Genomic DNA, 27,612 nt, shown 5'->3' on the forward strand with positions numbered 1-27,612 from the left:
AAGTGCATCCAATTGCCGCTCCAACTGATCCATGCTGTCTGTGAGGAGCTGCAACTGGGTACACTTCCTGCAGATGTTGTCGTCCGGAACGCTGGAAGCGTCACGGACCTCCCACATCTCACAGGTGAAGCACTTCACCCCTCTGACTGACATTTCTAGCACTAATTAATAAATTAATTTAAAATAAATCCCATGAATGAATAAAAAATCCTCCTTCTTTTGTGTCTGTTACACTTCAGTAAACTGGTTTGGGATGTTTTTCTAAAACATCTAAATGCAAATTATTTTTGATTGTTCTGCTGCAACAAAGGAATCTGAAGAAATTGAAAACAGTTGTTTTGGATCGTCATGAATTAACGCAAAATACTGTAGATGCTGGAAATCTGCAATAAAAACAAGAAATGCTGGAAACACTCAGCAGGTCTGGCAGCATCTGTGGAGAAAGAAGCAGAGTTAATATTTCAGGACAGTGACCTTTCATCACTTATGGAGCGTAACTCGTCTCACACACACAAACAGCACACACCACACACAACCAGTCTCGAATAATCGTCATGTAAGACAACGTCCAAGGATCCCCCAGAAAATTAAAAGTTTTTAAAAGCTTTAATTTAGCAGCTCATTTATTGTACACAACTTCTTTGAGACAAAGGTTAAATCAACTGAATCCTCAAAAACCATCAGATCATCTTAACACTTTACTGCTTCACGACAAAGAACAGTCGGAATAAAACGATTGGTTTGAACAGCCTTCAGTTCTTCCATTGTTTGAACGGGACAGACTCCAGTTCTGCTGCTCCGTTTACTTCATTGGAAGTTTCAATCCCTGGGGCAAAACTTTCTTTTCCCACCCACTGGCAGAGCAGCCCATGCTGCAGCAGGCGCGCAGGCGCAGTGTCCGGCCTGGCTGGATTCGGCCCAGGCGCCGTGTCCGGCCGGGCCGGGTACAGCGCAAGCGCACTGTCCGGCTGGGCCGGCTGCAGCGCAGGCGCAGAGTCCGGCTGGCCAGATTGCGCGCAGGCGTACTCCGGATGGTTTGGGTTTCGCTGCGGCCTCGCGCGAAGGAAAATTTTTCGTCAAATAAAAAAATATATTATATTTCCTCCCGGGGCCGAAAATTCCCCCCGGGCGGCGGAGAGAGAGAGAAAGAGCGGGGCCTGGGCTGGCCCGCCGCCTGTCTCGGTACCGGACGCCGCAGCGGCCTGGATGCTCAGGTTTCTGGTAAGTGAGCGGCCTCCCGCCCAGCGACAGCCCGGGGATTGGGCCAGGGCCTGGCAGCGACTCCACACCGGGGTCCGGGCCTGGCAGCGACTCCACACCGGGGTCCGGGCCTGGCAGCGACTCCACACCGGGGTCCGGGCCTGGCAGCGACTCCACACCGGGGTCCGGGCCTGGCAGCGACTCCACACCGGGGGCCAGGGCCTGGCAGCGACTCCACACCGGGGGCCAGGGCCTGGCAGCGACTCCACACCGGGGTCCGGGCCTGGCAGCGACTCCACACCGGGGTCCGGGCCTGGCAGCGACTCCACACCGGGGTCCGGGCCTGGCAGCGACTCCACACCGGGGTCCGGGCCTGGCAGCGACTCCACACCGGGGTCCGGGCCTGGCAGCGACTCCACACCGGGGTCCGGGCCTGGCAGCGACTCCACACCGGGGGCCAGGGCCTGGCAGCGACTCCACACCGGGGTCCGGGCCTGGCAGCGACTCCACACCGGGGGCCAGGGCCTGGCAGCGACTCCACACCGGGGTCCGGGCCTGGCAGCGACTCCACACCGGGGGCCAGGGCCTGGCAGCGACTCCACACCGGGGTCCGGGCCTGGCAGCGACTCCACACCGGGGTCCGGGCCTGGCAGCGACTCCACACCGGGGTCCGGGCCTGGCAGCGACTCCACACCGGGGTCCGGGCCTGGCAGCGACTCCACACCGGGGTCCGGGCCTGGCAGCGACTCCACACCGGGGTCCGGGCCTGGCAGCGACTCCACACCGGGGTCCGGGCCTGGCAGCGACTCCACACCGGGATCTGGGTCGAACCTTCGGGCCCAGTCTCTGACAGATCCCCGGCCCCGAGCTCGTCTCCCCTTTGCTACTCCGGCCCCCAGCTGCTTGCACTCGGGCGCAGCTGCGAATCTACCACTTCTCCTTCCCAGACTCCGGCTTTACTGAGGGTATCGGAGATGACTGTGCTGCCATTAACTTTGTGAAATGTTAACACTGAAAAACTTCCCTGTGATCAGCTCCAGCATCCATAGTTATAGCTTTTGCCATCCAAGCCTGGGTGAGAGCAGCACAACACATCCAGCTGTATAACACTGTACAGTATTTGAGGGGGACAGGTCTGCCACTGTCTTACACTAGGGTACAGTACTGGTGGGGACAGGTCTGTCACTGTATAACATGTGTACAGTACTGGTGGGGACAGGTCTGTCACTGTATAACATGTGTACAGTACTGGTGGGGACAGGTCTATCGCTGTATAACGCTGGGGTACAGTACTGGTGGGGATCGGTCTGTCACTGTATAACACTGGGGTACAGTACTGGTGGGGACAGGTCTGTCACTGTATAACATGTGTACAGTACTGGTGGGGACAGGTCTATCGCTGTATAACGCTGGGGTACAGTACTGGTGAGGACAGGTCTGACACTGTCTAACACTGGGGTACAGTACTGGTGGGGATCGGTCTGTCACTGTATAACACTGGGGTACAGTACTGGTGGGGACAGGTCTGTCACTGTTTAACACAGGTATAGTACTGGTGGGTACGGGTCTGTCACAATAACGTGGGTACAATACTGGTGGATACGGGTCTGTCTCTGTGTAACACTCGGGTACAGTACTGGTGGGAAGGGTGTGTCACTGTATAACTTTGGGGTACAGTACTGGTGGGTATGGGTCTGTCACTGTTTAACACGGGTAGAGTACTGATGGTTACGGTTGTGTCAGTGTTTAACACTGCGGTACAGTACAGGTGGGTACCCGTCTGTCATTATAACACTGGGGTACAGTACTGGTGGGGAAAGGTCTGTCATTGTATAACACGAGTACAGTACTGGTGGAGACAGGTCTGTCACTGTATAACACTGGGGTACAGTACTGGTGGGGACAGGTCTGTCACTGTATAACACGGGTACAGTACTGATGGGTACAGGTGTGTCACTGTATGACATTGGGGTACAGTACTGATGGGTACAGGTGTGTCACTGTATGACATTGGTGTACTGGTGGGTACGCGTCTGTCAGTGTGTAACTTGGGTACAGTGCAGGTGGGGACAGGTCTGTTACTGTATAACGGTACAGTACTGGTGGGTATGGGTCTATCACTGTATATCATGGATACGGGTCTGTTGCTGGTAGTGGGGGCAGTTTGAATCGATGGATTTAGTTTATTCCACAACGAGCATCATTGAATATTCAAGCACATTGCTTCATCTCTTAGCTCTTTCAACATATTCCTGCAATTTTCCCTTCAAGTAATTATCGAAATCCCTTTTGAAAGTGACTAATTGTTCTGTTTCCACTACCCTTCCAGACATTATATTCCAGATCATAACTTGCTGTGTAAAAATCTTTTCCTCATCTCATGTGTCATAATTTTGAGCACCTCTATTAGATCTAGGTCCCTCATGCCTGGTACCATTCCAGAAAATTTCTTCTGCATCCTCGCCAAGACCTTGACATTCTTCTTAAAATGTGATGCACAGAATTGTACAGGCCTAACCACTGAATTATAAAGGTTTATCTTCCTTTTGTACTGTATGCCTCTGTTTATAAAGCCAAGCAATCCGTATGCTCTTTTAGCATCCTGAATGATTTGTCCTACCACTTTCAAGGATTTGTGTACTTATACCCCCCTTCTCCTTCCAACCAAAATGTATCACTTCACACTTCCCTGCAGTACATTTCCCCAGTCTGTCTATGTCCTCCTGAAGTCTGTCCCCCTCTCATACTTCATTATATTTCCAAGTTTTGAGTTACATACAAACTTTGAAGTTGTGCCTTGTTTGATAAGTACTGCTCTCTGCTTTTTGTCTCAGCAACTTTTGTATCCATGCGGCTGCTGTCTCTTTAATTTCATGGGCTTCAATTTTGCTAACAAGCCTGTTATGTGATAGTTCATCAAACGCCTTTTGAAAGTCTATCTGCACAATATAAACCACACTACCCTCATTAACCCTCTCTGTTACTTCATCGAAGAATTCAAACAAGTTTGTCAAACATGGTCTGCCTTTAACAAATCCATGCTGGCTGTCTTTTAGTAATGCATGTTTTTCTAAGTGACAATTAATTTTGGCCTGGATTTGGTCTCCAGAAGTTTCCACACCATTGACTTTGGGCTGACTGGCCTGTAGTTGCCGGGTTTATCCCTGTCTCTTGTTTTAAACTTCCAGTCCTTGGCTCTAATCCCATACACAAGAAAGATTGTGGCCTGTGCATTTGTCATTTCCACCTGTACTTCCCTGGGATTTTTTTTTATTATTCATTCATGGGATGTGGGCATTGCTGGCTAGGCCAGCATTTTATTGCCCTTGAGAAGGTGGTGGTGAGCTGCCTTCTTGAACCACTGCAGTCCATGTGGGTTAGGTACACCTACAGTGCTGTGAGGAAGGGAGTTCCAGGATTTTGACACAGCGACAGTGAAGGAATGGTGATATAGTTCCAAGTCAGGATGGTGTGGCTTGGTGGGGAACTTGCAGGTGGTGGTGTTCCCTTGCATCTGCTGCCCTTGTCCTTCTTGGTGGAAGAGGTCGCGGGTTTGAAAGGTGCTGTCTAAGGAGCCTTGGTGAGTTGCTGCAGTGCATCTTGTAGATGGTACACACTGTTGCCACTGTGTGTCAGTGGTGGAGGGAGTGATGGTCATTACCTGGCACTTGTGTGGCCCGAATGTTACTTGCCACTTATCAGCCCAAGCCTGGATATTGTCCAGGTCTTGCTGCATTTCTACATGGACTGCTTCAGGATCTGAGGAGTCGCGAATGGTGCTGAACATTGTGCAATCATCAGTGAACATCCCCACTTCTGACCTTATGATTGAAGGAAGGTCATTGATGAAGCAGCTGAAGATGGCTGGGCCGAGGACACTACCCTGAGGAACTCCTGCAGTGATGTCCTGGAGCTGAGATGATTGACCTCCAACAACCACAACCATTTTCCTTTGCGTTAGGTATGACTCCATCCAGTGTGGAGAGTTTTCCCCCTGATTCCCATTGACTCCAGTTTTGCTCAGGCTCCTTGATGCCGTATTTGGTCAAATGCTGCCTTGATGTCAAGAGCAGTCACTCTCAACTCACCTGTTGAGTTCAGCTCTTTTGTCCATGTTTGTGCAAGGCTGGAATGAGGTCAGGAGCTGTAATGAGTGGCCCGGGCGGAACCCAAATTGAGCCTCAGTGAGCAGGTTATTGCTAAGCAAGTGCTGTTTGATAACACTGTCAACGACACCCTCTATCACTTTACTGATTGAGAGTTGATTGATGGGGCGGTAATTGGCTGGGTTGGATTTGTCCTGCTTTTTGTGTACAAGACATACATGGTCAATTTTCCACATTGCCAGGTAGATGCCAGTGTTGCAGCTGTATTGCAACAGCTTGGCCAGGGGCGCGACAAGTTATGGAGCACAGTCTTCAGTACTATTGCCGGAATATTGTCTGGACCCATAGCCTTTGCAGTATCCAATGCCTTCAGTCGTTTCTTGATATCACGCGGCACCAATCGAATTGGCTGATGACCAGCATCTGTGATGCTGAGGACTTCAGGAGGAAGCCGAGATGGATCATCCATTTGGCACTTCTGGCTGAAGAGTGTTGCAAATGCTTTATCCTTATCTGTTGCACTGATGTGCTGGGCTCCCCCATTCATGGAGGATGGGGATATTTGTGCAGTCACCTTCTCCATTTAGTTGTTTAATTGTCCACCATCAATCATGACTGGATGTGAGGAGTACAGAGCTTAGATCTGATCCGTTGGTTTTGGGATCGCTTAGCTCTGTCTACCACATGCTGCTTACGCAGTAGAATGGCCTACTCCTGCATCTATTTCTTATGTTCTTATGCATCCTATCCAGATTGGGTGACATTTTTACATTGAGCACTGGCAGTCTTTGAAGTACTTAATTGAAACCCTTCTCTCTAGTTTTCTTTATTTATTTGTGGGATGTGGGTGTTGCTGGCTAGGCCAGCATTTAGTGCCCACCCCTAATTGTCCTTGAACTCAGTGGCTTGCTCGGCCATTTCAGAGGGCATTTAAGAGTCAGCCACATTGCTGTGGGTCTGGAGTCACATGTAGGCCTGTTGACTCAATAAGTTATTACTACAATCGACAATGCTTTCATGGTCATTAGACTAGCTTTTAATTCTAGATTTATTAATTGAATTTAAGTTTCACCATCTGCCATGGTGGGATTCAAACAAATGTGCCTGGAGTATTAGCTTGGGCTCTGGATCACTAGTCCAGTGACATTACCACTACACCACCGCTTCCCCATGATGACACCTGATTGTATTATTAATTGTACCAATGCTTTTCCATGTATCTTGCTTGGTAGATTGTTCCATGCATTATTACTTTGGCTAAAGTTTTGCCTGATTTATCTGCTGCAAACTTCCATTTATCTGTTCTGGTCCTACTTTACTGGTGTACTTCAAAGCAACATAGGAACATAGGAAGAGGGATTGACTATGCAGCCACCTGAACCTGTTCTGTCATTCAGTTCAATTATGGCTGATATGTACCTTTGTTCTATTCACTGTTCTTTGTTCCATAACCTTAGATCAACAGCCTTTGTTACACAAGGGTATCAGAGTCTTGAAAATTTCAAGTTACCCCCCTGCATCTGTAGAGAATTCCAGATTTCCACTACCCTTTGTGTGAAAAAAATTCGATCTGATTTCACTGCTCAATGGTCCAGCTGTAATTTGAAAATTAAGCCCCCTTGTTCTGGATTTCCTCTTTAACATTTTAAACGCCTGGATTAGATCGCTCATTTTTCTACTCAGGGGAATTCAAGCCAGGTTTTTGCAGTTTATTCTCGTAATTTAACCTTTGACTGCCCGGTATCATCACTTCGGTGAACCTGAGCTGTACTCCTTCAAGGCCAATATATCGTTTCTGATGCGTGGTGCCTAAAACTGAATGCAATACTGTTGCAACCTCAGTGAGAACATTAACATTAAAAATACGAGATATTTAAAGAATTACAGGACAAGATTTCATACTTTAAGACTTCTATTATAATGACTAAACTAAAAGAAGTCTCCATTAACTTAATAGTACTTTATAAGTAGCTGATATCCCAAATTACAAAGAAAGGTATTTTCCCTCTCTCTCTCTCTCTCTCGGCTGCCACAACTGGTTGTCTTCCTTTCTTACAGCCTGTTCTGAGGCTTGCACTGCTGGTCTTCTGTACGGCCTGTCTGCCTTCAGGAAATCTGTTAAATTTAACTGGACTCAAAAGTCAAAAGCTTATCGTCCTTTTCCAATATGCAAAGTCCAGAAGTCTGGTTTCACAGAGCCATCCGGGTCTTCCATTGTTTCCAGATGTTAACAACTGCCATGGACATGTACATCCTCAGAATCACTGATTCCTTGTTTACAATCCGAAAGTCTGACGGTGAAAACCATTGTTGTTCAATTAGAGTCATAGAGTTATACAGCACAGAAACAGGCCCTTTGGCCCATTGTGCCCGTGCTGGCCATCAAGCACCTATCTATTCTAATCCAGCACTTGGCCCGTAGCCTTGTATGCTATGGCATTTCAAGTGCTCATCTAAATACTTCTTAAATGTAGTGAGGGATCCTGCCTCTACCATCCCTTCAGGCAGTGCGTTCCAGATTCCAACCACCCTCTGGGTGAAAACATTTTACCTCAAATCCCTTCTAAACCTCCTGCCCCTTACCTTAAATCTATGTCCCCTGGTTATTGACACCTACGCTAAGGGAAAAAGTTTCTTCCGATCTACCCTATCTATGCCCCTCATAATTTTGTATCCCTCAATCAGGTGCCCCCTCGGCCTTCTCTGCTCTAAGGAAAACAACCCTACCCGATCCAGTCTCTCTTCATAGCTGAAATGCTCCAGCCCAGCAACATCCTGGTGAATCTCTTCTGCACCCTCTCCAGTGCAATCACGTCCTTCCTACAGTGTGGCGACCAGAACTCTACACAGTACTCCAGCTGTGGCCTAACTAGTGTTTTATACAGCCCTGTTGTTGATAGCCCTGCAGTCTTTGTTTTTTCATAAAGAAGTTTTTGATCTGTGTTTCCTGTTGTCCTGGTAACTAAGATTTCTGTCTTGTCCTTAAGCAGAGCGATGTGAGGTCACCTGACCTCTTGGGCTCCATCTTAAACTTATAAAAATGGCAGTTTTTAAAACATAATCATGTTACAAAGTCCAGCATTCCTAACAGTACTCTAAATGGGGTCTGACCCGGTCTCTGTACAGCTGAATCATCACACCTTCACTTTTGTATTCCACTCTCTTGAGATAACATTCTATTCACCTTCTTTATTACCCTCTGTACCTGTTTACTAGCTTTTAGTGATTTGTCCACATGGGCACCCAAATCTCTTTGCTCCTCCACAGTTTCTGGTCTCTCCCCATCAAGAAAATATTCCATTTGTCTTTTTTGGATCCAAAGTGGACAACCTCACAGTTCCCACATTGAACTCCATTTATCATAGTAATGACCCATCGTACCTTCCTGCTCTTGTCCGCACAACTTGCTGTGCCTCGTAACTGGTATCATCTGTAAACTTAGACATACAACTTTCTGTTCACTCATCCAAGTCATGTTATATAATCAAAAGCTGAAGTACCAGTACAGATTCCTGGTGAATGTCGATAGTCAGAGAATGCTCCCTTTATTCCTACTCTCTCTCCCAATCAGTTACCAACCCTACCCACTACTGTTTGGGTGCATCTGTAAATAGCTGGGTTATTGCGTCTCAACAATTGGCAGACTAAAAAAGAGTAAAAACTTAAATAATAAGGAACAGGTGAGTAGCTGGTGAGTATTACTTTTTTTTCAGTAAGGTTTATTTTAACTCGTGAACTATTGTTTTATTGTTTTCAGTACTAAAAAGGTTTTATTAATAATTCTGAGGTGTTGTAGTGTTGGTAAGGATTTTTGTTTAGCAGTAGCAAAGGGTTAACTAATAAATAAAGGAATGGCAGGAGTGCTTCAACCTCGAGAGTGCACCTCCTGTGCTATGTGGGCGCTCCAGGATACTTCCCGTATCCTGGAGAACCATTTGTGCAGGAAGTGTCGTCAACTGAAGCAGCTTGAGCGACAACTGGTGACACTGTGGTGCATTCGTGAGGATGAGAGCTACGTGGAAAGTACGTTTATAGATGTGGTCACCCCACAGCTGAAGAGGATGTAGGGAGAGGGGGAATAGGTGACCACCAGGCAGTCGAAAAAGAATCAGGCAGGTAGTACAGGAGACAATAGTGCATTTCACTCTCCAACAGCTATTCAATTCTGAATACTGAGGAAAGTGATGCTTCACCTGGGGAGTGCAGCCAGAGCCAAGTCCATGGCACCAAAGGTGGCTCAGCTGCACAGTGGGGTACAGGGAAGACTGGAAAAGCCATAGTGACAGGTGATTCAATAGTCAGGGGAACAGACAGGTGTTTCTGTGGCTGCAGACGTGAATCCAGGATAGTGTGTTGCCTCCCAGGTGCCAGGGTCAAGGATGTCACTGAGCGGCTGCAGAGCATCCTGAAGGGAGAGGGTGAACAGCCAGCAGTCGTGGTCCACATTGGAACCAACGACATAGATAGAAAGAGGAATATGGTCCTGCAGTCAGAATTTAGGGAACTAGGTAAGAAATTAGCAAGCAGGACCTCAAACGTAGTTATCTCCAGATTACTGCCAGTACCACGCGCAAGCGAGTATAGAAATAGAAAGATAAGACAGATGAATGTGTGGCTGGAAAGATGGTGCAGGAGGGAGGGCTTTAGATTCCTGGGACATTGGGACCCGCTCTGGGGGACATGGGACCTGAACAGGCTGGATGGGTTGCACCTGAACAGAGCCAGGACTGAGTTCCTTGCGGGAGGTTTTGCTAGTGCTGTTGGGGAGGGTTTAAACTAGTTTGGCAGGGGGATGGGGACCTGAGGGTAGACTCAGTTGGGACAAAATCATAAATGAAAATGGAAGGCAGAAAATTAATGGATGAGTCTGAAAGACAGGAAACAAAGGTTAGAAAATAAAAAGAATTTGGCAGTGCTCAAGGGTATCTATTTCAGTGCAAGGAGTATAGCAAATAAAGCAGATGAGCTGAGGGCACATATAGACATGTGACAGTATGATATCATAGCTATTACAGAAACAAGGCTGAAGGAGGTTACAGGAATGGCAGCTCAATGTTCCTGGTTACAGGGTTTTCAGACGCGATAGGTAGGGGTTAAGAAAGGAGGGAGAGTGGCAATTTTGGTCAAGGAAACTATTACAGCTGTGAGGAGGGAAGGTTCATCAAATGAGGCCATATGGATTGAACTAAGGAATGAGAAAGGGGCAATCGCACTGCTGGGAATGTACTGTAGACCCCCAAACGGTCAGAGGGAGCTTTTTGTGGTGTATATTAACGATTTGGATGTAAATATAGGGGGCATGATCAAGAAGTTTGCAGACAACACAAAGATTGGCCGTGTAGTAGATAGCGAGGAGGATAGCTGTAGGCTGCAGGAAGATATTGATGGTCTGGTCAGATGGGCAGAAAAGTGGCAAATGGAATTCAAACTGGAGAAGTGTGAGGTGACGCATTTGGGGAAGTCAAACAAGGCAAAGGAATACAAGATTAATGGGAAAATACTGAGAAGTGTAGATGAAGTGAGGGATGTTGGAGTGAATGTCCACAGATCCCTGAAGGTAGCTGGGCAGGTCGATAAGTTGGTTAAGAAGGCATATGGAATCCTTTCCTTAATTAGCCGAGGTATAGAATAAAAGAGCTGGAACTGTATAATTCATTGGTTAGGCCACAACTTGAGTACTGTGTGCAGTTCTGTTCATCTAATTTCAGAACGGATGTAATTGCACTAGAGAGGGTACAGAGGAGATTTATGAGGATGTTGCCAGGACTGGAAAAATTCAACTATGAGGAAAGATTGGACAGGCTGGGGTTGTTCTCTTTGGAACAGAGAAGGCTGAGGGGAGATCTGATTGAAATGTACAAAATTTAAGGGGCCTGGATAGAGTGGAGGTGAAGGGTCTATTCACCTTAGCAGAGAGGTCAGTGATTTGGGGACATAGATTTAAAGTGATTGGTAGAAAAGTTAGAGGGGGGATGAGGAAAAACCTTTTCACCAAGAGGGTGGTGGGGGTCTGGAACTCACTGCCTGAAAGGGTAGTTGAGGCAGAGACCCTCAACTCATTCAAAAGGGGTCTGGATATACACCTCAAGTGCCGTAATCTGCAGGGCTATGGACCACATGCTCGACGGTGGGATTAGAATAAGTGGATCCTTTTACAGCTGGCACAGACATGATAGGCCAAGTGACCTCTTTCTGTGCCTTAAACTTTCTATGATTCTAACCCACAAGGCTACCTCCAGTTCTGTGCGGTTTCACCTGGGTTTACCTTTCCTATACTACGAAATATTTCTCTGACTTTCTTGAAGCTACCCTTTCAATAATTTCATCTCATTGATCCCATGCAGACTGAGTTGGCAGTGGCCTCAATCTGGATCTTGTGTTTGTGGTCCAGAGCAACAAATACCTAGTTTCATACTTGGTGTTAAATTGGTGACATTGCTTGGAAGGGCCATGTGACACCACTCGATTGCAGAAATGAGAAATATGCAGCTTTGTGTCGTCAGGGCTGCTATGTGGGGTTTGAAGTCTGTACACATTGTTGGGCAGAGTGGAAGGAGCTTGAATCTACACCATACTCTACAGTACCTGGCCTAGATAATGTATGTTTAATAAATTCATCCTGTAGATCTGTTAGATAAACTTCTGTTAAACAGTTTGTACAAGGCATCTGATAATCTCAATAATACAAATACAAGTGTGTGTTGCCTCCAACATATTTGTTTACCATTGTTTTGCACAATGTGAGTGTTGCCCCCAGGATTGCAATAAAGCATAAAAATGGCTGTGTGAATTGATACCATGTCCATTTGAACTGTGACGCTCATTCAACAATGTAATTGATTTTTTTCTTTCAAAACTTGGGTTGTGTCTGGAGAGAGCATTTTTTGATCTGTGTGACAGTAGTTACAGGGCTAACACATGGGGTGGGGGCGTAAAGGCCTGCTCAGCTCCGACCCAAACCTGACAGAACCACATTGGAACCATGCCCAACCCGGCCCGAGCCTGAAAGCCGGACCCAGAAGAGCGACCCGAACCGAACCCGACACATGTCGTTGGGTCCCGTTGGGTTCGGGTCAGGTATGGGCCTTTCTGGGGAGGGTGCATTAAAAGCATCCCACGATGAGAGACTGTCCCTTCAGTTGTTTAGATGAGCAGTGGAAGGGAATACCTTGGCAGCTGCAATGCTCACTTTCAAAAACGAACAACGGCTGCTTTCTTTATGTGTTCCTCGCATTTAACCTGAATGATGGAAAGCAAGTTATGAAACCTGAAATGCTGGAAATACTCAGCAGGTCTGCCAGCATCTGTGGAGAGAGAAGCAGAGTTAACGTTTCGGGTCAGTGACTCTTCTTGGAACTGGCAAATATTAGAAATGTCAAAGGTTATAAGCAAGTAAAGCGGGGTGGGGCAAGAGATAACAAAGGAGAAGGTGTAGATTGGACAAGGCCACAGATTAGATGACCAGAAGGTCATGGAGCAAAGGCAAACAATATGTTAATGGTGTGTTGAAAGACAAAGCATTAGTACAGAGAGGGTGTTAACGGACTGAAGATTGAACAGCAGCAAGTACAAACATGAAATAAAAACAGTGGGTAAGCAAACTGAACAAACTAAGATGAAATAAAATAAACATACTAAAAAAATGAAAAAAAAGAAAAAATAACTAAAAATAAAAGTAAAATGAGGACCGTCATGCTCTGAAATGATTGAACTCAATGTTCAGTCCGGCAGGCTGTCGTGTGCCTAATCGGTAAATGAGATGCTGTTCCTTGGGCTTGCGTATGTTCACTGGAACACTGCAGCAAGTCCAGGATAGAGATCTGAGCATGAGAGCAGGGGGGAGTGTTGAAATGGCAAGCAACCGGAAGCTCAGGGTCCTGCTGGCGGACTGAGCGGAGGTGTTCCGCAAAGCGGTCACTCAGTTTGTGTTTGGTCTCCCCAGTGTAGAGGAGACCACATTGTGAGCAGCGAATGCAGTATACTACATTGAAAGAAGTATAAGTAAATTGCTGCTTCACCTGAAAGGAGTGTTTGGGGCCTGGGATAGTGAGGGGAGAGGAGGTAAATGGGCAGGGGAAGGGGACGAGGTGGTGGGGGTACTGGAGGAGTGGACCAGGGTGTCGCGGAGGGAACGATCCCTTCGGAATGCTGACAGGGGAAGGGAGGGGAAGATGCGTTTGGTAGTGGCATCATGCTGGAGGTGGCGGAAATGGCAAAGAATGATCCTTTGGATCTGGAGGCTGATGGAGTGGAAAGTGAGGACAAGGGGAGCCCTGTCACGGTTCTGGGAGGGAGGGGAAGGGAAGGGGTGAGGGTAAAGGTGCGGGAAATGTGCCGGACACGGTTGAGGGCCCTGTCAACCACAGAGGGGGGGGGAATCCTCGGTTGAGGAAAAAGGAAGACATATCAGAAGATTTACTAGAATGATGCCAGGAATTACAGGCTAAAGTTAGGAAAGCTCAAACATATCAGTGCTTAGAATTGTTCAAGATTTTAAAAAAGGTTGTGAACAAAGATTGTTGTAATTGGTCTATAAGGGACACATTTCAATCACAAACAAGAATCTTCAACTTTAACAAAGCCAATTATGAAGGTATGATGGGAGAACTGGCTAAGGTTAATTGGGTTAATAGACTAGAAAGTATGGTGGTAAATGAACAGTGGGAAACATTTAAAGAAACAATTCAAAGGTTTCAACAAAAATACATTCCATTCAAAAATAGAAACTCGTCAAGAAAGACCCATCCGTGGCTCACTCAGGAAGTTAAGGAGAGTATTAGACTAAAAGAAGAGGCTTAAAATGTTGCAAAAAATAGTAGCAAGTCTGAGGATTGGGAGTGTTTTAGAAACCAGCAAAGGGCCACCAAAAAGTTGATGAGGGAAAAAAAATAGAATGAGAGTAAACTAGCCAGCAATATAAAAACAGATTGTAAGAGCTTTTATCAGTACATAGAAAGGAAGAGAGTAGCTAAAGTTGACGTTGGTCTCTTAGAGGCAGAGACAGGAGAAATCATCATGGGGAATGAGGAAATGGTGCAGGCATTGAACAAATATTTTGTGTCTTGTCTTCACAGTAGAAGAAATACCAGAAATAGGCAGTAATCTAGGGGCTAAAAAGAGTGAGGAAATTGATGTCAGTCAATAAAAGGTATTGGAGAAGCTTGACTAAAATCTGACAGGTCCCTGGGACCTACACCCTCGGGTTCTGAAAGAGATAGCTGCAGAGATAGTGGATGCACTGGCTATGATATTCCAGAATTCCTTACATTCAGGAATGATCCTGTCAGATTGGAATTTGGCAAATGTTACACTGCTTTGCAAGAAAGGAGGTAGAGAGAAAACAGGGAACTACAGGCCAGTTAGTCTAACATCAGTTGTTGGGCAGATGCAGGAAACTATTATTAATGAAGTCTTAATATTGCATTTGGAAAAGCATAGTATGATTAGAACAAGTCAGCATGGTCTTACTAAAGGGAGATCCTGTTTGACAAATTTATTAGAGTTTTTTGAGGAGTAGGATAGATAAAGGGGAACCAGTAGATGTAGTATACCTGGATTTCCAAAAGGCATTCAGTAAGGTGCCACATAAAAGATTAATAGGCAAGATAAAGGCTTATGTTGTTGGGGGTAAAATATTAGCATGGATTGAGGATTGGCTTACAGACAAAAAGCAGAGAGTGGGCATAAATGGGGCATTTTCAAGTTGTCAGGCAGTGAATAGTGGGGTTCCGCAAGGATCAGTGCTGGGGCCTCAGCTGCACTCAATATTGCTGACCTGGATGAAGAGAGTAATGTATCTAAGTTTGTTGATGATACAAAGCTTGGTGGAAAGGGTTCAACAAAAGTTACTACTTTGATGAGGAAAAGAAGTATTTCTCTTGGTTGGTGAATTATCAATAAATAAGTCATAGATTTAAGATCATCATAAAAATAATAAAAGGGAATGAATAGGAGAGTTTTATTTTATACACACAATGTCTTACCAGAAACAGGAGCAGAATGCCTGATAGCTTTTAAAAGGGAAATCGATAAATATTCGAAAATAAAAATGTAAAAGGGAATTGAGAACAGGCAAGTGGATGGGACTACATGTAGAGCTATTTCAAACAGCCAGTGCAGGCACTGTGGAACTCCTGGTAAGCTGCGGGGTTGACATAGAGAGGCTGCCAAGAGATAGGGACAGGTTAAGTGAATGGACAACAAGATGGCAAATGGAGTATAATGTAGGGAAGTGTGAACTTGTTCACTTTGGTTGTAAAAATAGAAAAGCAGAATATATTTTAAAAGGTGTGAAACTGGTTGATGTTCAGAGAGACTTGGGGGTACTCGTACAAGGAACACACAAAATTAACATGCAGGTGCAGCAGGCTATTAGGAAGGAATGCATGTTGGCCTTTGTTGCAGTCCCTCCATCAGTCTCTGTCTCTCTACCTTCAAAATGTCAAGACCAGTCTCTCGCCAAGCTCTCAGTCGCTCCTCCTAAATCTCACTCTTCCTGCCTCAGCAGCTTTTTTTTACTGAAGGTATGGTGTATAATCCATCACCATAATCTATTACCATCTCATTCAAATACATTCTGATCATCTTTTAAAATGACCTTTGTTTCCATATCCGCAATTCTTTTTTTATCTCGTAGATGGTGAAGCTTTAGTTTTAGCATTGTGCAATGGAACTTTCATGACAGGCTACTTTCAAGTTGCTGGGTTTTTAGTTTTTTTTTGCCTCTCCCAGGAGATTACATGGTTTGGAGTGGGATGGGGAGTGTATATATTGTGATACACAGGTTATCGTAATTGTGTGGAATAGGCTGGAGGGCCAGAGGGACTTTATTTATCCGTCATTTAATGCTGTACCCTGAAGGTTTGATATATCTTATACCCACCACAGTGTGAACGCTTCACAATGCCAAGGGATGCAAATTCTGTCAGCTGAGAAACAGATTAGTTCTGGTTGCTCATCGATGAATGGATTTCAGCATTTTTACCAGAGGTTGAGACAGCTTTACCTTTGGGAATCCTTGTTTTCCACATGTCTTTGTGAAGATAGTTGAACTGATTTAAGCAACTTTAGAAAGGTATTTGGCTGACTGCATCTGCTTTAGGACTGAATTCTGTTGAAGGCAAGAGTCTTTTAGTTCAGTTTCTTCCAATATTTGCTCAGTTGGAATTTTTCCAAAAAGCATTTTCTGATCCCAGATGAACAGAGGAACCTCCTGATGAAGCACTCTTGTGACATTAGTGCTGATAGATTGACATATAGTGAGCACTGTTCACCTTGTTGCAGGCAAAACATGGATTCTTTGTCCAGAAAGATGAGAAACCCAACAACCAGGTTCCTTGCCTTGCTCTGTCTTTCTACAATATGGAGAGAACTTGCTCAAAATATGCTCAAAACTGGCAGGGCTGCAGTTACTGCCCTGAGGCAGTGGTGGTAGCATGCTAGGTCATTTCAGAGGGCATATAGGATCAACCACATTGTGTTGGACAGGATTCATGTGTTGACCAGACTGGGTAAAGGAGGCAGGTTTTTTTTCCCCCGAAGGACATTAGTGAATCAGTTGTGTTTTTATTTACAATTTACTCTTTTTCCTTGTGTTGGCCATTAACTGTCCAGATTTAGTGAATCTGATTGAATATCTGTCCAATTTCCATCTCATCTATATGCCTATACCTTTACATCATTAACCGATATGTCTGCAGCCCAAGATCTGTCTGTTTCATTACTCTTTAAAAAGCTTAACGTTTAGGGTATTCTTCCTTTCCCTATTTTTTTCCCCAAAGTTTACTAGTTCATTCCCCTCGATATTGAACTGTATCAGCCACATATCCACTTGTGCAGCTAACCTCTCTGTAATGTCCTATTCCTCATGGTTTGCCGTGACCTCTAATTTGGTATTGTGTGCAGACTTAGTTATCATTCCTCTTGTGTGTTCGTTTAAGTCAGTTCCTTAAGTAGAATTTTAGCCCAACTTAACTTTATTCGTGTTGGCTACATCTCCCTTTAATATTATGTGCTTCGCTTTTCATAACCAGCCTTTTTTAAGGCATCTTGTCCAATGCCTCTTTAAACACTTCCACATATAGAGCATTTAACTGCAGACATATATTGTGATTTCCTCAAAAATAATTCAGTCATGTTAGTCAACCAATCTGCCTTGAACAAACCCAAGCCAACCCTGATTAACCCAAGTGTTTCTTAGACTGTGCCATTCTGAATGTTCATAAAGCAGGATGAATTTATTGAACTTTAGAAGCACAAGAGGCAGTTGCCAACAATTCCTAGACTTGTCCCCTTTCCCTTTCTTTTAGGAACGTAGGAAATAGGAGCAGAAGTAGGCCATTTGGCCCTCTTGAGCCTGCTTCGCCATTCACTTTGATCATGGTTGATCTTCTACCTCAGCGCCAGTTTCCCGCACCATCCCCATATCTCTTGATATTGTTAATATCTAGAAATCTATCGATCTCTGACTTGATTATACTCGATGACTGAGCCTGCACATCCCTCTGGGGTAGCAAATTCCATAGATTCACCACCCTCTGAATGAAGAAATTTCCCCTCATCTCAGTCCTATATGGCCTACCTCTTATTCTGAAACCCTGGATCCTTTTGGCACAGTACCCACCATCCTCCAGTGTTCTGGATGCATGTTATCCATGCCTGAAAACTTTATACTGCAAGAGTATTGATCTCCATTAATGACTGTTCCACAGCCTCCTTAGGTACTACTACAGTCTTGCATTCAGCTTTTTCAGTTAAAAAAAACCTGAGGTGAATTACTTAATAAACATAGAATTGCTCAAGAAGAACTTGCATCTTTCTCTCGAAATGGTGCTGCTGCTCTTATTACTGAAGTCCTTACAAAAGCCTTTTGTTGACCCTCAGTGCTTCAAACATCCTATTAACTTTCCTAATCCCTTTGTTTCCCTTGGATATATTAATAAGAATGCAATTAATGCCAACTGCAGTGTCGATAGCAGTTTCTGTAGGCTTAGCGATAACTGTGCAGATGTCAGCTCAGATCTCGCACAATGCACACAGAATACAATCCCCATATTTCAAACCTTAACTCCATCCAACCATAATCTCATTCTAAACCCTAACCATTAATTCTAACCTGAGTCAATACTCACTCTGATATTAATATTGCTTATAGTTTTCTTCTGTATTACCTTCCTATATTTATCATTTTTCCATTTTTATTAAATCTATTTTTGTTCCAGTTTGGAGCCTTTTGGTTTACCCCATTATGCAAAGGACATCCAGACATTGGAGAGGTTGCAGTGAAGAGCAACTAAATTGATAGCTGGGTTAAGTGGAGAGGCTATACTAACTGGGAATATTTGTACTGAAGAATGGAAGGCTCACAAATGATTTATTTAAATTGTCAAGATCCTAATTACATAGAACATTGCAGTGCAGGAACAGGCCATTTGGTCCAACTGATCTGGCCCAAACCAGAAAATTGGATTACTGTGTGCAATTCTGGTCGCCACATTATAGGAAGGATGTGATTGCACTGGAGGGGGTGCAGAGGCGATTCACCAGGATGTTGCTTGGGATGGAATATTTATGCTATGAAGAGAGGTTGGATAGGCTTGGGTTGTTTTCGCTGGAGCAGAGAAGACTGAGGGGTGACCTGATCGAGGTGTGCAAGATTATGAGGGGCATGGACAGGGTGGATAGGGAGCAGCTGTTCCCCTTAGTTGAAGGGTCAGTTACGAGGCGACACAAGTTTAAGGTGAGGGGCAGGAGGTTTAAGGGGGATTTGAGGAAGAACTTTTTTATCCAGAGGGTGGTGACAGTCTGGAATGCACTGCCCGGGAGGGTGGTAGAGGCGGGTTGCCTCACATCCTTTAAAAAGTACCTGGATGAGCACTTGGCATGTCATAACATTCAAGGCTATGGGCCAAGTGCTGGCAAATGGGATTAGGTAGACAGGTCAGGTGCCTTTAATGCATCGGTGCAGACTCGAAGGGCCTCTTCTGCACTGTATTATTCTGTGATTCTGATCCATGCTGGTGTTTATGCTCCACACGAGCTTCCTCCCACTTTGCTTCATCTCACCCTATTAGAATATCCTTCTATTCCTTTCTCCCTCATCTAGCTTCCCCTTGAATGCATCTATGCTATTTGCTTCAACTCGTCCTGTGGTAGCGAATTCCACATTCTCACCACTTTCTGTGTAAAGAAGTTTATCCTAAATAACCTGTTGGATCCATTAGTGACTAGCTTGTATTCATGACCCCTAGTTTTGGTCTTCCCACAAGTGGAAACATCTTTTCTACATCAATCCTATTGATCTTCATAATTGTGAAGACCTCAGCTTTCTCCTTTTATAGAGAAAAGATCCCCAACCTGTTCAGTCATTCCTAATAGTTGTACTAAAGGTTAAAGTCATTTTGTGTAACATTGTCAGAGGCTCTACAACATAGAGGGAGAATGGAAAAGACCTTTAGATTTAACCACTTTACGCAGAAGGTAGTGAACAAACCTGTTAGAACTTTTTGGGGATGTAACTAGCAGAATAGATAGGGGGAACCAGTAGATGTGGTGTATTGGATTTTCAGAAGGCTTTTGATAAGGTTCCACGTAGGTTCGTAAGCAAGATTAGAGCACGTGGGATTGGTGGCAATATAGTGGCATGGATTGAAAATTGGTTCACGGACAGAAAACAGAGTAGGGATTGTTTTATGAGGAGAGATTGCAGAAACTGGTCTGTATTCTCCAGAGTTTTGAAGAATGAGAGGTGATCTCATTAAAACTTTAAAAATTCTTAGAAGGTGTGACAGGGTAGATGTGGATAGGATGTTTCCTCTGGTTGGTGAGTCTAGAATCAGGGGACACAGTCTCAGAATAAGGGGTAGGCCATTTAAGACTGAGATGAGGAGGAATATCTTTTCTCAGAGGGTGGTGAATCTTTGGAATTCTTCACCCCAGAGGGCTGTGGAAGCTCAATCATTGAGCATGTTCAAGATAGAAATTGATAGATTTCTGGATACTAATGACATCAAGGGATATGGCGATAGTGGGGAAAAATGGCATAGAGGTAGATGGTCAGCCATGATCTGTTTGAATGGTGGAGCAGACTCGATGGGCTGAATGGCCTCCTTCTGCTCCCATATCCTATGTTCCTAGTCACAATCTATATCAATTATTTGTATGTAGGGACCAAGTGTAATGTTTCCGTGTTTTGCTGACGATACAAACTAGGTGGGAATGTGAGTTGTGTAGAGGATGCAAAGAGGCTTCAAGAGGATTTAGACAGATTAAGTGAGCGGGCAGGAATATGGCAGATGGAATATAATGTGGAAAAATGTGAAATTATCCATTTTGGTGGGAAAAACAGAAATGCAGATATTTCTTAAATGGTGAGAGATTGGAAAGTGTTGATGTCTGAAGGGACTTAATGTTAAAGGCCGGCTCAGGTCTGCAAATGAAACCCGACCCAAGCCCAACAGAACCACATCTGAGCCCGACCCGAGTCCTTCCATTTTTTTCTGCGCCTCACCCGACCCGACCATCAGTTACCGACCTTCCGTTTTTCACTTTGTTGCTTAACTGCACAAGCTTAAAATAACTGCAACAAAACCACCTTTCAAGCCCAAAAAGTAAATTAACATTGGAGCCATTTACCTGAGGTTGTGATAGAGCGGGTCCGACCCGACCCGAGCCCGAATGCCAGACCCGGAATTGTGACCCGACCCGAACCTGACACGTCGGCCTTTACCTAGTGTCCTTGTTTATAAGTAACTGAAAGCTAACGTGCAGTTGTAGCAAGCAATTAGGAAGGCAAATGGTATGTTGGTAAATAAAAGCAAAATACTGCGGATGCTGGAAATCTGAAATAAAAACAAGAAATGCTGGAAATACTCAGCAGGTCTGGCAGCATCTGTGGGGAGAGAAGCAAAGTTAACATTTCAGCTCAGTGTCCCTTCTTCAGAAATGGTATGTTGGCCTTTATTGCAAGAGAATTTGAGTACAGGAGTAAAGTAGTCTTGCTGCAATTGTATAGAGCCTTGGTAAGACTCTTTACAGTTTTGGTCTCCTTACCTGAGGAAGGATATACTTGCCAAAGAGGGAGTGTGACGAAGGTTCATCAGACTGATTCCTGGGATGGTGGGATTGTCCTATGAGGAGAGATTGAGGAGACTGGGCCTGTATTCTTTACAGTTTAGAAGAATGAGAGGTGATCTCATTGAAGCATACAAAATTATTGCAGGGCTCAACAGGGTAGATGCAGGAAGGATGTTTCCCCTGGCTGGTGAGTCTAGAACCAGTGGACGCAGTCTCAGAATCGGGGTAGACCATTTAGAACTGAGATGAGAAGGAAGTTCTTTGCTCAGAGGGTGGTAAATCTTGGCAATTCTCTACCCTAGAGGGCTGTGGAGGCTCAGTGATTGAGTATGTTCAAGACAGAGATCGATAGATTTCTAGATATTAAAGATATTAAGGGATTGGGGATAGTGCGGGAAAATGGCGTTGATGTAGAAGATCAGCCATGTTCTAGTTGAATGACGGAGCAGGCTTGAGGGGCCGAATGGCCTATTCGTGCTCCTATTTCCTGTTTCATGAAGTGGATTGTCAGGGAGGCAATAGTAGCTGATTGAATCAGCACATTCATGAGGGGTTTGGATATCTCAAGAAAAATTTGATAGGCTATGAGAGGCATAATTAGATATGATATTTCCTACACACTGTGACTAGCCAGATGGACCACAGGAGTCTTTTCCTTTCCCAGATATTCCTGTGTTCTAATGTTAATCCAGCCTTTGACATATCTCCTTTTACTTCTAATTAAAATATATTAACGAGGATTTATCCAACGCCTATTTAAGTATCTCCCACTGCTGCTCTGCTGTTTCATCAGTGTGGGTGATGGCAATTAATTTGTGCGAAAACCCTTTAATCCCTCTAAAATTAGCTAATATCCAGGTAATGCCAGTTAATTAAGTTACAGGTCCTTCTGTTCCAAGCAGGATATTGTTGACTTGCACCAGTTTTTATCTCGTGCTGAATGTTTGTTCAAAGCACAGTCTCTATGCCAACCATCAGACTGGAATCTGTGCTGCGAACTCCCCAGACGTTGTATGTGCCCTTGGTCATGACTAGTGGAGAGAAACAAATTAGTGATGAGGAAAAGTCTGGCAATTGACTGGATGGATGAGGCACTAATGCCTGAGGCTCTCCTGAAGTTACTGTTGTACACAATGCCTGGCTTTTCCATGCCTTCAATACTTGAACGTGTACTGAGCTGTGCCAGTTACAAACTGCAGCAATCAAGCAAGTGAGGATGATTGATGAGCAGTTAGATACTATGAACACTCAAAACTGGCAGGCAGGAAAATGTCAGCTGGTCCATTAAGCCAGGGCGGCACAGTGGTTAGCACCGCAACCTCACAGCTCCAGGGACCTGGGTTCAATTCTGGGTTCTGCCTGTGCGGAGTTTGCAAGTTCTCCCTGTGACCGCGTGGGTTTTCGCCGGGTGCTCCGGTTTCTTCCCACCGCCAAAGACTTGCAGGTGATAGGTAAATTGGCCCTAGTGTCGGTAGGTGGTAGGGAATATGGGATTACTGTAGGGTTAGTATAAATGGGTGGTTCTTGGTCGGCACAGACTCGGTGGGATGAAGGGCCTGTTTCAGTGCTGTATCTCTAAATAAATAAAATAAAAATAAATAAATAAATACCCCGCACACTATGATGGCTGGAGCATCCTGACTGGACAGTTCCTAACCACCACCACCACCCCTCCCAACCCCGCACAAGAGCGGGTGATAATGTTGAGGTGACGTTCTTGAGGGATTCTTAGATCATTGGTTACATAAATAACTTTCAGAAAACTTTGTTCTAAGGTTGTGTGCCTGTCACAATGATGCATTGAAAAATATAATGAGATTGCTGAATAATAACCATTAATTAGTGGGAAAAAAGTGTACTTTGCTGAAATTTTTTTCATTTATTGCCACTTCAGTGATACCTGCAACAACTCTTAATATCTGACCTTATTTGCAGACTAAGATACAGTTGTGTATATGTAAGCATTGAGGCGGTACACTTAAGTTATGATGTTTAGCAGAAAGCTATTGCTGAACAATTGTGTGAAACTTAAACTTGAGCTGTATAGCTTCTGGAAAATGAATATGAAAATTCATCCATTATATGGTACTGATGGGACAAAACTCAGACCTGATTTAAAGGAGGAAACACTTGACACACGGGAGCTTCACACCGATGTATTTTTAGCAAGTATCTTTTCCAATATATAAGATAGCGCTGTTCTGAGTCCAATGGACTTAATGGACTCCTGTTGCTAACAGATTTAAATTTTCTCCAAAAGTGAATTGATGTAGCCTCGCAGGTCCGCTCATTTATAGAAGTCCAGGGAAGGCTTAATTTTTAATTGAGTTCTCAGTGAAAACTTCCAAAATGAAATCTTCAAAACACGATTATTGGCTAATGAGGAATTTGTTTCATTACACACCCAGTGTATTTTAACTGAGGGCTACCTGGGGTCTAGATCTAATGTCCTTACATTTAGAATGTAGAGATGTTGAAAGTACTTGTAGAACAGTGAGAGGAAAGAGGGCTATTTATTAGACTTGCAATAGGCAAGAAGAAACTATGTCTTGGATTGGATGCAATACATAGTATTGTGGAAAATGCATTTATTTTTCTTGTTCATGGTGAGCGTCGCTGACAAGACCAGCATTTACTGCCCTTCCCTAATTGCCCTTGAGAAGGTGATGGTGAGCTGCCTTCTTGAACCGCCATAGTCCTTGCGGTGGACCGACAGTGCTGTTAGAGATTGAGTTCCAAGATTTTGACCCAGTGAAAATGAAGGAACGGTGATATAGTTCCAAGTCAGGATGGTGTGTGACTTGGAGGGGAACTTGCAGGTGGTGGTGTTCCCATACATCTGCTGCCCTTGTCCTTCTAGTTGGTCGAGGTCGTGGGTTTGGATTTCAGTCTCAATGTCCTTGCTGGCTCCATTGTCAGATCACAACAGAATCCTGGTTTGCACGTTGGTTTTAGGAAATCTGAGATGCAGAAGTTAATACATAATTGCACCCGAAAGCAATCATTTCATTTGGTTTTAATATTGATTGACCTTTGCAGAAATTCATTGTAAATTTTGATTGTAAATTCAAAATGAAACTCTTTTAGCTGCTCCAGTGTGGATGTGTGTGGTTTAACCAGTTCACAAATTCTGTCTCAGGTCTTATCAAACCCAGCCAGCTTCCTGGGGATGGAGGAGGAGCTGGTGCATGTTAGAATAGCATCATGAATTCCCTCCGGTTTTAAAATGCTGGTTTTATGCGAAGCTTGCAGATCCATAATGCACACTAAGAGTTCGCGAGACCAAGATTTTTAACGATGCAAGTCGGCATCTACAGGTTACTAGATCCTCCCAAACGCTGTTAGCTGGCAGAGATGTGTCTGCCTGAAATCTAAAATTGATTTTTGTAGAATTAATATGCCCCGTGAGAAAAATCTGGAGTGTGGAGAGGCTTCGTGGAGAAGAGCAGTGCAGCAGGCTTTGTCTATTCTGTGGATCCCAGTTCTCTTGTGCCTGTTTATGGCATTGAGGAGGAATTCTCTAGCCACCTTATGTTCTTGAATGACAGATTCTGAAAAGGGATAAAAACTTGGACACTTTATTTTCATGCTGATTTGAAGTAATTTGTAAGTTAAGCATTTTCATTCCACTGTATTCCTTTTTGCATCTACTGTTATTAAAGTCTTGTAAATTAATTAATAGTTTTATCCTGTACTATAACAACAGCAGGTTGCATTTATATAGCACCTTTAACATAGTAAAATGTCCCAAGGTGCTTCACAGCAGCATTATCAGACAAGATTTGACACCGAGCCACATAAGGAGACATTACACACAGTGGTTAGCACCGCAGCCTCACAGCTCCAGCGACCCGGGTTCAATTCTGGGTACTGCCTGTGTGGAGTTTGCAAGTTCTCCCTGTGTCTGCGTGGGTTTTCTCTGGGTGCTCCGGTTTTCTCCCACAAGCCAAATGACTTGCAGGTTGGTAGGTAAATTGACCATTATAAATTGCCCCTAGTATAGGTAGGTGGTAGGTAAATATAGGGACAGGTGGGGATGTGGTAGGAGTGTGGGATTAGTGTAGGATTAGTATAAATGGGTGGTTGATGGTCGGCACAGATTCGGTGGGCCGAAGGGCCTGTTTCAGTGCTGTATCTCTAAACTAAACTAATAAGGACAGGTGACCAAAAGGTTGGTGAAAAAGGTAGATTTTAAGGAGCTTCTTAAAGGAGGAAAGAGAGGAGGACAGGTTTAGGGATTGAATTCCAGAGCTTAAAGCACAGATAGCTGAAGGCACAGCTACCGATGGTGGGGTGAAGGAAATTATGGATGCGCAGAAGGCCAGAACTGAATGGCACCCGGAGAGGAGGAAATAGGAAGGGATTATGTTTAATCCTTGGGGACTTCAGAGGGACCTGCATGGAAGCAGGGAGGGAAGCTTGGTTTGTTAATTGGCAGTGTTTTTAGTCACTTTATCAAAAATATTGGCACCATTGTTCTGAGGAAAATTGCATGCAAGTCAAAATACTTTCAGATGTGATATGTTGTGAAATGGTCTTAATTTATCATCTTCTCTCAACCTGCCAATCACTGGTAGTAAACCCAGTGCTTCATGTGTTGCTCAGAAAACTTGGCACAATCTACAGTTGTACTGCTGGATGTTTTGCACATTTCAGGTGGATGCAGTGTGAAAATTTGCACAATCACCATTTATACTCTACTGAAATCCTTTCTTTCTTCTTTTTGGGCCTCCTTATCTCGAGAGACAATGGATACGCGCCTGGAGGTGGTCAGTGGTTTGTGAAGCAGCGCCTGGAGTGGCTATAAAGGCCAATTCTGGAGTGACAGGCTCTTCCACAGGTGCTGCAGAGAAATTTGTTTGTTGGGGCTGTTGCACAGTTGGCTCTCCCCTTGCGCCTCTGTCTTTTTTCCTGCCAACTACTAAGTCTCTTCGACTCGCCACAATTTAGCCCTGTCTTTATGGCTGCCCGCCAGCTCTGGCGAATGCTGGCAACTGACTCCCACGACTTGTGATCAATGTCACACGATTTCATGTCGCGTTTGCAGACGTCTTTATAACGGAGACATGGACGGCCGGTGGGTCTGATACCAGTGGCGAGCTCGCTGTACAATGTGTCTTTGGGGATCCTGCCATCTTCCATGCGGCTCACATGGCCAAGCCATCTCAAGCGCCGCTGACTCAGTAGTGTGTATAAGCTGGGGATGTTGGCCGCTTCAAGGACTTCTGTGTTGGAGATATAGTCCTGCCACCTGATGCCAAGTATTCTCCGAAGGCAGCGAAGATGGAATGAATTGAGACGTCGCTCTTGGCTGGCATACGTTGTCCAGGCCTCGCTGCCGTAGAGCAAGGTACTGAGGACACAGGCCTGATACACTCGGACTTTTGTGTTCCGTGTCAGTGCGCCATTTTCCCACACTCTCTTGGCCAGTCTGAACATAGCAGTGGAAGCCTTACCCATGCGCTTGTTGATTTCTGCATCTAGAGACAGGTTACTGGTGATAGTTGAGCCTAGGTAGGTGAACTCTTGAACCACTTCCAGAGCGTGGTCGCCAATATTGATGGATGGAGCATTTCTGACATCCTGCCCCATGATGTTCGTTTTCTTGAGGCTGATGGTTAGGCCAAATTCATTGCAGGCAGACGCAAACCTGTCGATGAGACTCTGCAGGCATTCTTCAGTGTGAGATGTTAAAGCAGCATCGTCAGCAAAGAGGAGTTCTCTGATGAGGACTTTCCGTACTTTGGACTTCGCTCTTAGACGGGCAAGGTTGAACAACCTGCCCCCTGATCTTGTGTGGAGGAAAATTCCTTCTTCAGAGGATTTGAACGCATGTGAAAGCAGCAGGGAGAAGAAAATCCCAAAAAGTGTGGGTGCGAGAACACAGCCCTGTTTCACACCACTCAGGATAGGAAAGGGCTCTGATGAGGAGCCACCATGTTGAATTGTGCCTTTCATATTGTCATGGAATGAGGTGATGATACTTAGTAGCTTTGGTGGACATCCGATCTTTTCTAGTAGTCTGAAGAGACCACGTCTGCTGACGAGGTCAAAGGCTTTGGTGAGATCAATGAAAGCAATGTAGAGGGGCATCTGTTGTTCACGGCATTTCTCCTGTATCTGACGAAGGGAGAACAGCATGTCAATAGTCGATCTCTCTGCACGAAAGCCACACTGTGCCTCAGGGTAGACGCGCTACTGAAATCCTACTGAAGGCATTATATGGGTGAAG

General features: G+C 44.8%; 1 protein-coding gene across 2 annotated transcripts in view; it reads left to right on the forward strand.

The window, feature by feature from the left end:
- The first annotated feature begins 1,010 nt into the window (after positions 1 to 1,010).
- Positions 1,011 to 27,612, forward strand: part of map3k2 (mitogen-activated protein kinase kinase kinase 2) — a 122,845-nt gene continuing 96,243 nt past the window's right edge. The window contains exon 1 of one of the 2 annotated variants that reach the window (XM_068034761.1): positions 1,011 to 1,221. In XM_068034761.1, coding sequence (XP_067890862.1) covers positions 1,032 to 1,221 — 190 coding nt within the window. In that variant the 5' untranslated portion in view covers positions 1,011 to 1,031. The remainder of the gene's footprint in view (positions 1,222 to 27,612) is intronic. The other variant, XM_068034762.1, reaches the window with a different exon arrangement.

The sequence above is a fragment of the Heterodontus francisci genome, chromosome 7 (assembly GCF_036365525.1).
Source record: "Heterodontus francisci isolate sHetFra1 chromosome 7, sHetFra1.hap1, whole genome shotgun sequence".
Classification (NCBI taxonomy): Eukaryota; Metazoa; Chordata; class Chondrichthyes; order Heterodontiformes; family Heterodontidae; genus Heterodontus; species Heterodontus francisci.